The sequence below is a fragment of the Sarcophilus harrisii genome, chromosome 4 (genome assembly GCF_902635505.1).
Source record: "Sarcophilus harrisii chromosome 4, mSarHar1.11, whole genome shotgun sequence".
NCBI lineage: Eukaryota > Metazoa > Chordata > Mammalia > Dasyuromorphia > Dasyuridae > Sarcophilus > Sarcophilus harrisii.
This window is the reverse complement of record NC_045429.1, coordinates 295949858-295961848: the sequence shown is the minus strand read 5'-3', so window position 1 is coordinate 295961848 and position 11991 is coordinate 295949858. Positions and strand designations below refer to the sequence as shown.

The following is an 11991-nucleotide window of genomic DNA, read 5'->3' as shown; positions in this document are numbered from 1 at the left end:
TCTCTGCAGTCTTTGACACTGTCAGTCAATTTCTTCTTGATTCTCTTCTAAGTTTTGGTTACATTGCTCTATGCAGATTCTCCTCTTATCTGTCTGTCTGCCTACTCTTTCTCATGCTCCTTTAAGAGGCTGAGGTCAGAACCATTTTCCCAGGCATCTAGATTTTCAATCAGGTAGTACATACTAACTATAACTAACTGTTGCCTAAGGCTCTGTCCTAGGTCGTTTATACCTTTTAAGTTAGTAATCTCATCGGATCCTACAGATTCTGCTGTCATCTTTATAGAGCTAATTCACATATATTCCTAGCCCAAACTCTCTCTCTCCTAACCTCCAGTGTTATATATACAGCTGTCTATGGATGTCAAGTAGATATCTTAAATTGTCTTAAACTAAACTCATCATCTTTCACCTGAAATTCTCCCCTCTTCTGGACCTTCCACATCACTCTTAAGATCAGCATCATTTTTCCAGGTATCTATAGATTCAAAACAATAAAATTCATTGATTGACCAAAATCCAAGAAGGAAAGTGTTCCACAGGAGGCAGTGTTACTAGTGTCAAATACTTTATCAGCCAAGTGGGTGATGATTAAGAAATGTCATTGGATTTAGCAATGAAGAGGTCATTGATGACTTTGCAAAAAACAGCTTTGGTGAAGTGATAAGGACAGAAGCCAGACTGCAAGGAATTAAGGAGATGAAAAAGCGGGGCAAAGAATAGACAGTCTTTCCTTCCCACCCCTCTAAGTAGTACAGCTTGAAAGAGTAGACATATAAGTAATAATACTTTGAAGGGATTGGATGAGTCATGTGGAAGTTTTCTGAGGATAGGAGAGATCTGGGCATGTTTGGAAGGAACAGTAAGGAACTAGTAGTGAATGAATAAAAGAAAAATAGAGGGGAAAATCATTTATTAAACACTTACTTGTTTGGCACAGGGGACACAAATAGAAAAAGGTCTTGTTCTCAAGGATTTATTTAAAGAGACAACATAAAATAGGAAGTCTAGCTTTAGAAGAAAGTACTAAGGATGTATTGGTAGATAAGAAAAGGCTGAAAATTAGAGAGAAAGGAGATAATTAAAGTAGTAAGTTTCTGGAGATCGACAGAGACAAGACTAAAAGGACAAGTAGAGAGATTGGCATAGGCAGAGAGAATTGAAGCAAAGGAAAAGAACCTGAGGGATAATGCTAGTGGATGTGAATTCTGAAATTCAGGAAGAGGGGCACCTTCTCAGGAATGGCTTAAGTTTTTTTCATTTAAGTAGGCGGCAAAGTCCTTTGTTGAAGGAGTTTAAGGAAGTAGTAATGTAGCTGGCAAGAAGACTCAGAACAACTACTTCGGATAGCACGTTAAAAAGTTTATTAGAAAAAAGTAAAAGGATTATTAGCATGCAGCAGTGAGGATCCAACTGGGACCTTTGGCTTTTTCTGAGGAAAAAACAAAGCAAGAAGAAACCATGATAGCAGCAATCCAACTTCAGGGTTTGGAGGATGCTACATCCGCAGGAGCTAAAAGGTTGAGCGCAGAAATAAGATGAGAAACAGAAGTGGAATAGTCCTAAGGATTAATTGGATGTTCCTGTCCTCTTCTGGTATTTGTAGAAGGTCAGGGTATCCAGGAAAAGACTTCAGCACTGGAAGCTGAGACTCCGTATGGGATTTATGAAAGGACAAAGATATGATGCGGAATGAATGCCCGCACTAGTGATGCCACATACTAAACGATCAACAAGCCTACCTGCCGGGGCCAGATAACTCATTAATAAGCGCCGAATTTTGTCAAATGGGGACACAGAGACAGCTTTCAGGAGTACACATTAAATGGTGAAGCAGAAAACAAATTAGGAGGAGTTATGGCCGTTTCCTTAATTTCCCTTTCTGGGGCTCCCAGCTGTGCCTGAACTCGATTGCATAGGGAGCGGGTCTGCGCCAGCCACACACAAGTGGCAGCACTCAGTCAATGAGAGTGCCCGGTCTGCCGCCGGCGGCCGTCACTTCCTGTCTAGGTAGGAGAGGTAGCCCGGGTCTGCTCCAGTCTTCCTCGGCCAGTCTCGCCCAAAGTACCTTTGGGAAACAGCGGCTCCGGAAGTGACGCAAAGGACGGGCCCGGAATGGGAGGGACAAGATGGCAGCGCCCAGCAGTCTGTGAGGGATGAGGAAGTGCAGCTGACCCCAGCAAGCAGTCTGCGGAACTGGCATGATGACTGTCGGCCCTCACGCACGCGTCTCCCTAGCCTTGTCAGGTACCGAGTCTGCTAGCTCCCTATCACCGGAAACGTGTGCTCGCTAGTTGTGTTCTGAAACAACCTTGGTAGCCCTTGACGGACCAGGGAGGACCCGGAGTGAGGGGGGAGTATCTCTGGCTCTCTCTTGCAGCCTCCACAATTCTTTTCGATGGTTTTCTACCCACTAGGACTTCAGTTTCCCCACCCGCATCATCCATAGGTATCTGCTGCATTGTCTTGGTGCTGAAGGGATGCATCATGCGAGTAGAACTCATGGATGCTTGTTGTGGCGAGTCCTTGACCACGGACCGACGAGTTGATCTCGTTTTACCCCTGACGGAGGAGACAACTCTTAGTTCAGTTAGCTTTCTTAGAGTTTATAGAATGGTAGAGCTGGAAGAAACTTAACTGATCATCTAGTTCTGTAGCCTCATTTTGCTGTAGGAGGGAACAAGTTACAAAGGAGTTGATGGCTTGGGGTGGGATCATAAATTTAGAGCTAGGAGGGACCCATCTAACAATCCCCTCGTTGTACAATGAAGAAGCTAGTGCAGAAAAGGCAAGTGATTTGCAGAGATCTCCAAACTCTTATTTCAGGGTTTATTCCATTAATGCTATGCTGACAGTTTTCCTCATTTGAAAGATTGATAAATTTAGTCCCACAAAGCAGTTTACTGCTAAATGCAAAAGATAGTCTTTGTTCTTTTTTTTTTTTATCAGATCTTAATCGTGTTACTTTATTATTAGTTTTTGCTGATCAGAAACTATCAAGGGATTCAAAAAGTTTCTGCATATATAAGAAGTCACAAATTCAACAGCCTTTTAAACTAAGTATATGATATATATAAAGCACTAGAGATACAAAGAACAAGTGAAAAAGTCCTTTACCTCAAACATTTTTTAATAAGGTGATATGTATAATTTTAATAAGGCATATGTATAGATAAGTAATTTGTGAGAGAAATGGGAGGAAATAAGTGGACCACTAACCACCGGGAGAATCAGGAAAAGAGATTTAGTCAAATGGTACTTGAGGATAAGAGTTGAAAGGAGAAGGGCTGGAGATTTCACATTTTAAAAAATCTCCTAACTATCCATTCCTAGCATAATCACTCTAGTTTAAGCTGTTACTTTTCCTTCCTTCCTCTTCCTTCCCTTTCCTTCTCCTTTCTTCTCCTTTCTTCCTTCCTTCCCTTCTTCCGTCTTTCTTCCCTCTCTTCTTCCCTCCCTTCCTCTCCCACTCCCTCCCTCCCTCCCTCAAATGAGTTTTTGGTAATTTTCTTTTTTTTATTATTATACCTTTTTATTTACAAAACATATGCATGGGTAATTTTTCAACATTGACCCTTGCAAAAACTTCTGTTCCAACTTTTCCCCTCCTTCCCTCCACCCCTCCCCTAGATGGCAGTAGTCCCACACATGTTAAATATGTTAAAGTATATGTTAAATACAGTACATGTATACATATTTGTACAGTTGTCTTGCTACACAAGAAAAATCGTATTTAGAAGGAAGGTAAAAATCTGGAAAGAAAAACAAAAATGCAAGCAAACAATAACAGACAGAGTGGAAATGCTATGTTGTGGTCCACACTCATTTCCCAGTGTTCTTTTGCTGGGTGTAGCTGGTTTTATTCATTACAGATCAATTGGAACTGATTTGAATTTTCTCATTGTTGAAGATAGCCACTTCCATCAGAATTGATCCTCATATGCTATTGTTGTTGAAGTGTATAATGATCTCCTGGTTTTGTTCATTTCACTTAGCATCAGTTCATGTAAGTCTTTCCAAGCCTCTCTGTGTTCATCCTGCTGGTCATTTCTTACAGAACAATAATATTCCATAACATTTATATACCACATTTTACCCAGCCATTCTCCAGTTGATAGGCATCCATTCACTTTCCAGTTTCCAGCCACTACAAAAAGGGCTGACACAAACATTTTTGCACATGTGAGTTCCTTTCCCTTCTTTAATATCTTTTTGGGATATAAGCCAAGTAGTAACACTGCTGGATCAAAGGTATGCACAGTTTGGTTAACTTTTTGATCATAGTTCCAAATTGCTCTCCAGAATGGCTGGATCCATTCACAGTTCCATCAACAATGTATCAGTGTCCCAGTTTTCCTCCATCCCCTCCAACATTGATCATTATCTTTTCCTGTTATCTTAGCCAATCTGATAGGAGTTTAGTGGTATCTCAGAGTTGTCTTAATTTGTATTTCTCTGATCAATTGTGATTTGGAACACTCTTTCATATGAGTGGAAATAGTTTCAATTTCATCATCTGAAAATTGTCTGTTCATATCCTTTGACCATTTATCAATTGGAGAATGGCTTGATTTCTTATAAATTTGAGTCAATTCTCTATATATTTTAGAAATGAGGCCTTTATCAGAACCTTTAACTGTAAAGATGTTTTCCCAGTTTATTGCTTCCCTTCTCATCTTGTCTGCATTAGTTTTGTTTGTACAAAAGCTTCTTATCTTGATATAATCAAAATTTTCTATTTTGTGATCACTAATGACCTCTAGTTCTTCTTTGGTCACAAATTCCTTCCTCCTCTACAGGTTTGAGAGGTAAACTCTCCTATGTTCTTCTAATTTATTTATAATCTCATTCTTTATGCCTAGATCATGAACCCATTTTGATCTTATCTTGGTATATGGTGTTAAGTATGGGTCAGTATGGGCCTAATTTCTGCCATACTAATTTGCAATTTTCCCAGCAGTTTTTGTCAAATAGTGCATTCTTATCCCAAAAGTTGAGGTCTTTGGATTTGTCAAACACTGGATTGCTCTAGTTAATGACTATTTTGTCCTGTGAAACTAATCTATTCGACTGATCAACTATTTCTTAGCCAATACCACATGGTTTTGGTGACCATTGCTTTATAATATAAATTTAGATCAGGTACAGCTAAGCCAGCTTCATTTGATTTTTTTTTTTCATTAGTTCCCTTGAAATTCTTGACTTTTTGTTCTTCCAGATGAGTTTTGTTATTTTTTTCTAGGTCAGTAAAATAGTTTCTTGGGATTCTGATTGGCATAGCACTAAATAAATAGATTAGTTTAGGTAGTATTGTCATCTTTATTATATTCACTTGATCTATCCAGGATCTATCCACTTAATATTTTTCCATTTGTTTAGATCTGACTTTATTTGTGTGGAGAATGTTTTGTAGTTTTGCTCATGTAGTTCCTGACTTTCCCTTGGCATATAGATTCCCAAATATTTTATACTATTGACAGTTATTTTAAATGGAATTTTGCTTTGCATCTCTTACTGTTGGATTTTGTTAGCAATGTATAAAATTGTTGATTTCTGTGGATTTATTTTATATCCTGTCACCTTGCTAAATTTATGGATTATTTCTAATAGCTTTTTAGTAGAATCTCTGGGATTCTCTAAGTATACCATTATATCATCTGCAAAGAGTGATAATTTGGTTTCCTCATTACCTATTCTAATTCCTTTAATCTCTTTTTCATCTCTTATTGCCAAAGCTAGCATTTCTAATACAATATTGAATAGTATAATTGATAGGGGGCAACCTTGTTTCACTCCTGATTTTATTGAGAATGGTTCAGGTTTATCTCCATTACATATGATGCTTATGGGTGGTTTTAAAAAGATGCTACTGACTATTTATTCCTATACTCTCTAGTGTTTTTAATAGCAATGGGTGTTAGATTTTATTAAATTCTTTTTCTGCATCTATTGAGATGATCATATGGTTTTTGTTAATTTGGTTATTGATATAATCAGTTATGTTAATAGTTTTCCTAATATTGAACCAGCCCTGCTTTCCTGGTATAAATTCTACTTGGTGATGGGATATTGTTCTGGGAATGATTTTCTGTAATCTTTTTGCTAATATTTTACTTAAGATTTTTGCATCAATGTTCATTAGGGAGATAGGTTTATAATTTTCTTTTTCTGTTTTCGTCCTACCTGGTTTAGGTATCAGTACCATGTCTGTTTCATAAAAGGAATTTGGTAGAACTCCTTCATTCCCTATTTTTTCATATAGTTTATATAGCATGGGAATTTATTGTTCTTTAAATATTTATTAGAATTCACATGTAAATCCATCTGGCTCTGGGGATTTTTTCTTAGGGAACTGATTTATTTCTTTTTCTAAAATAGAACTATTTAAGTAATTTATTTCCTCTTCTGTTAATCTGAACAATCTATTTTTTTGTAGATATTTCTCCATTTTACATAGGTTGTCAAATTTATTGGCATAAAGTTGGGCAAAGTAATTCCTAATTATTGCTCTAATTTTCTTTTCATTAGTAGAAAATTCTCCCTTTTCATTTTTGAGACTAACAATTTGATTTTCCTCTTTCCTTTAATCAAATTTACCAAGGGTTTATCTATTTTGTTAGTTTTTTCATAGAACCAAATCTTAGTTTTATTTATTAATTAAATAGTTTTTTTTTAAGTTTCAGTTTTATTAATCTCTCCTTTTATTTTTAGAATTTCAAGTTTAATTTCTGATTGGGGGGTTTTAATATGCTCTTTTTCTAGCTTTTTTTAAGTTTCAAACCTAATTCATTGATTTTCTCTTTCTCTATTTTATGCAAATAGGCCTCTAGAGATATAAAGATTATTACTGCTTTGGCTGCATCCCACACATTTTGGTATCGTCTCATTATTGTCATTCTCTTGGGTGAAATTATTAATTGTGTCTATGATATGCTGTTTCACCTATTCATTCTTTAGGATGAGATTAGTTTCCAATTACTTTTTAGTCTATTTCCCCCCTTTTTTTTATTGAATGCAATTTTCATTGCATTGTGATCTGAAAAGGATGCATTTACTATTTCTGCCTTTCTGCATTTGAATTTGAGGTCTTTATGTCCTAATATATGGTCAATTTTTGTATATAGACTGCTGTGAAGAAAATATACTCCTTTCTGTCTCCATTCAGTTTTCTCCAAAGATGTATCATACCTAACTTTTCTAGTGTTCTATTTACCTCTTTAACTTCTTTCTTATTTATTTTGTGATTTGATTTATCTAATTCTGAGAGTGCAAGGCTGAGATCTCCCTCTATTATAATTTTGCTATCTGTTTCTTCTTGCAGTTCTCTTAACTTCTTTAGGAATTTAGATGCTGTACTGTTTGGTGCACATATATTTACTATTGATATTGCTTCATTGTCTATGTTGCCCTTTACCAAGTTATAGTGCCCTTCCTTCCTTATCTCTTTTAATTAGATCAGGTTTTGCTTTTGTTTGATCTGAGATCAGGATGACTACCCCTGCTTTTTTTACTTCACCTGAAGCACAGTAAATTCTGCTTCAGCCTTGTACCTTTACACTGTATGTATTGCCCTGCTTCAAGTGTGTTTCCTGTAAACAACATATTGTAGCATTCTGGCTTTTAATCCAGTCTCCTATCTGCCTCCATTTTATTGGGGAATTTACCCCATTCACATTTATGTTTAAGATTAGTTATTCTGTATTTACTGTCATCTTGTTAACCCCAGATTATGCTTTTCTCTTTTCTTTTCCCCTTACCCTCCTCCCCAGTATTAAACTTATGAGCACCAGTTGCCTCACACAGTCTCTTTGGGATCCCTCCCTCCCCCTTAGAGTCCCTTCCATTTTCTTAAACTTTTTTCAATTTCTGTATTCCCTTCTATTTGTCTTACCCCTTCCTTTTTTGCTTTTCCACTTCCACTTTTCAATGAGTTGGGCGAAGTTTCTTTGTAAACTAAATATATCTAATAATTTCTCTTTGAGCCAATTCTGATGAGAGTAAGATTCACATTATGATCATCCCCCTCCCTTCTTTCCCTCAGCTATAATAGGTTTCCTTTGCCTCTTCATGAGATGTAGTTTACCTCTTTATTTCTCCGCTTTTCACTTTTTTTGGTACAATTTCCTTTCCACCTCTAATTTCTTTTTTATAGTATAACAGTAAACCAAATTATACATGTACTCTTTATGTATACCCATAACAGAAATACAGTTCACAAGAGTTCTTTTTACCTTTTTATTCTTTTGAGTCCTATATTTGGAAGTCAAACTTTTTGTTTAGCTCTGGTTTTTTCATCAGAAATAAATGGAATTCACCTATTTCATTGAATGTCCATCTTCTTCCTTAGAAGAAAATGCTCAGGTTACCAGGGTAGTTTATTCTTGGCTGCATGCCAAATTTCTTTGCCTTTCAGAATATCAGATTCCAGGACCTTTGATCCTTTAATGTGGAAGCTGCTAGATCCTGACTGATCCTTATTGTGGCTCCTCGGTATTTGAATTGTTTTTTTTTCTGGCTGCTTGTAGTATTTTTTTCCTTGGTCTGATAGTTCTGGAATTTAGCCACAATATTTCTTGGAGTTTTAATTTTGGATTCTCTTTCTGTAGGTGATCGATGAATTCTTTCAATGTCTAGTTTACATTCTGCTTCTATGATATCTGGGCAGTTCTCTTTGATGATTTCCTGAAATATAGTGTCTAGGTTCTTTTTTTCATCATGTATTTCAGAGAGTCCAATAATCCTTAGATTGTCTCTCTTAGATCTATTTTCCAGGTTGGTTGTTTTCCATTTTAGGTATTTAACAGTTTTTTTCTATTTTTTTCATTTTTTTGGTTTTGCCTTACTGATTCTTGTTGCCTTATTGAGTCATTCATTTCCACTTGTTAATTCTGAATTTTAGTGCGTTGTTTTCTTCATTTACTTTTTTTGCTTCTTTTTGTTTTTGTCCAGTTGAATTTTTGAATTAATTGTTTTGTTCTACGGGATTGTTTTCCATTTCACAAATTCTGTTTTTTAGGGAGTTTTATTTTTCCATTTCACAAATTTTGTTTTTTAAGAAATTATTTTCTTTTGCTGTTTCACAAATTCTGTTTTCCTGGGAGTTGTTTTCTTTTTTCAGTTTATCAAATCTATCTTTTAATGAGTTTTATGGTTTTTCCATGTCACTATGTCTGTTTTGTGTTGCCTTTTCCAGACTTTCTTGCTAGGCTTTCATTTCTTTTCCCCATTTTTCCTCTAGCTCTCTTTTAAGATCCTTTCTAAGTTTTTCTAGGAGAGCCTTATGTGGTGGGGACCAAGGTTATTTCACCCTTTGCAGCTTCATCTGGAAACAATCTGCCTTAAGTCTTCTCAGGGTTTGAAATCTGTTCTTCTCTTTCACCATAAAAGCTGTCAATTGTTAAGAGTCCTCTTTACTTTTTTACTCATTTTTTTAAAGTTAAGGTTTGCCTTTAGGATGGTAGAGGTTTTCCAAGCAGTGGCCACTTTGCTGGATCAGTGCTGATTCACTCCTGGACCTGGCTCTGCCACGTGGAATCATTAGCAATGCCCCAGGGCTCTGTGCTATCTGCCCTGGTTTTTGTGGTGCAGTTCTGCTCAGGGACCCTGAGACTGTACAGCTCCTTAATTCTGAGCTTTCTGAGCTGGCATTTGTGATCTGCTGCCTGGACCTTGCTGTCTCTCTCCTGCTTCCAATTGAAGCAGACCATCTCTGGTTTGCTTCTTCCTGCAAACTTTCTGCCTGGGTAGAAGTTGCACCCCCACACTGAGATTGTATTGCCCTCGGGCCCTGCTCTGTGTGCTCTGGCTTTTGTGGTCAGCTATTTATGCTTCTCTGCCTCTCTCCCGTTTCTGATTGAAACAGATCTTTTCTGGTCTGTTTGCTCCCTGCAATTCTCTGCCCCAGGACACTGAGCTTTCTGCCCTTGCATTTTTACCTTCCTCCCATTTCCAATTAAAACAGATGTTTTTTTTAGCGATTTTTGAAATTATCTTCTGCTGATAATTTGTTGCACTCCCAATATTTGTGGGTTCTGCCCATCCAGAACTAATTCAGAGGTTGGATTTCATAATTATTGTGACGGTTGTAAAGAAGGTCAGAGAGAAATGTGTGTCATGTCTGTCATCTTGGCTCTGCACCCTATCATTTCTTTCTTAAATTATGTCAGTAATGTCCTAATTGTTTTTCACATATCCAGACTTTTCACTCACCTTTATATTTATCACAGAGCTGTCAAATTGTCTCTAGGATAAAATGTAGACTCTTATTTACATCCCTTCATAGTTTGCCTCCTGCCTTTTCTTAGTGGTTGATTACTCCTTTATCTCCAGACAAACTATAGAATTCCAAACCTGTCATCTTCCTCTTTTTCATTCTATCTTTTAGAATCCCTGTCTTCCTTCAAGACTCAGCTCAAGTACCAGGGTTGTCTTGCTTTTGTCTTTTTTCTTAGTATTTTTAAGGGCATCACCATCCTAGACACTCAGGATCAGCCTTGGTGTTATCCTAGATTCCTCATTCTCCCTCAACATATATATGTAATCAGTAACCAAAGGTTGTCATTTTTACTTGTACAATATTTTTTGGGGGCATCTCTTCCCTTCTTGGGGCCATCATGTTGGTTTGGATCTCAATACCTTCTGCTTGGACTAACTGCAAAAGCCTCCTAATTGTTCTCATTTCTTCCAGTTCCTCTACTTTCCAGTCTATTCATATAACAATCAGAGCGAGCTTTTTAAAGTATAAGTTTGACCATATCACTCACCTATTCAGTAATTGTGATGAATAAGCTCTTCTATTTAGTCTTCAGGCCCTTTACATCTGTTTCCCACCTTATTAAACATTACTCCAGCATTTTCTGGTCCAGTCAAACTGGTATTCTGGGAATTTTTCACTCATGACACTCTATTAACCCATCTCTCTACCTTTGCTACTGACTTCCTTATGTTTTGCATGTACTCCTGTCTTAACCTCTGCCACATAGAATCCCTTGTTTTCTTCAAAAATATTCTCAATTGATGACTTCATGAATCCTTTTCTGTTTCCCCAGTTGCTAATGTAAGCTCCTTGAGGTTGAGGACTGCTTTTTTTTCTTATCCTCAATTTCTAGCACAGTGCCTGAATAGAGTGAATGCTTTATAAATGCTAAATAACTTGATTTGAGGTGAGAAAGGAGAGTATTCCTTGAGATGAGAAAGGAAATAGCCTGTGTAAAACATGTAAGCAAGATCAATCAATAAACATTTATTAAATACCTCCTATGTGCCAGGCACTATGCTAAGCACTGAGGATACAAAAAGAATCTTACAGTCTAATGGGGAAGATAACAAACAAATAAAAACATATATAAAGCAAACTACATATAGAACAAGTAGGAGGTAGAATGTTGTGTATGTGCATTAGCCAGTAGTCTAGCTGGGTTAGAACTCGTGTATGTGTGTGTGTGTGTGTGTGTGTGTGTGTGTAGGTATGTATGTAGGAAATGGGCAGGTAGACAGGGAGGGAGGTGACATAGAAATTAAGATGAAATAAGCTTGACAAAATAAGATGGAGCTAAACTTCAACTTTAAATCCCAAAGAGAAGAATGTAAGACAAAAGCTTTTTTTCTTAGAAATAGGCACTGAAGCTTCTCAAGTGGGAGAATGATATAATCAGACTATGCTTTATGAACTTCAGTTTGGTTGTGGTTGTTGGATTAGAGAAAAGAGAGACCAGAAATGATGATGCCAAATGGCAGGCTATTTTAATAGTCCAGAGTAAAGAGAATTATGACCTAAGAGAGGGGATTCTAATATATTAGACAGAAGGGGATAGATATGAAAACTCTTCTGGAGGGAGAATTTACAAGTCTTGGCACTTGCTTAAATATAGAGTGTAAGGGAAAGTGAGGAACGGAGAGTGACTGAGATTATAAATAGGTTCTAGGAAAAGATGATGACAAACAACACAAAGTGTGTGTTGTGGGTATGTGTGTGCTGTCAGACAATGTATT

General features: G+C 36.9%; 1 protein-coding gene across 1 annotated transcript in view; it reads left to right on the top strand.

Moving 5' to 3' along the window:
- Nucleotides 1–2082: 2082 nt before the first annotated feature.
- LOC100930365 (protoheme IX farnesyltransferase, mitochondrial) overlaps nt 2083–11991 on the top strand; it is a 90702-nt gene continuing 80793 nt past the window's right edge. Inside the window, exon 1 of the mRNA XM_012550065.3 lies at nt 2083–2247. Coding sequence (XP_012405519.1) covers nt 2202–2247 — 46 coding nt within the window. The 5' untranslated portion in view covers nt 2083–2201. The remainder of the gene's footprint in view (nt 2248–11991) is intronic.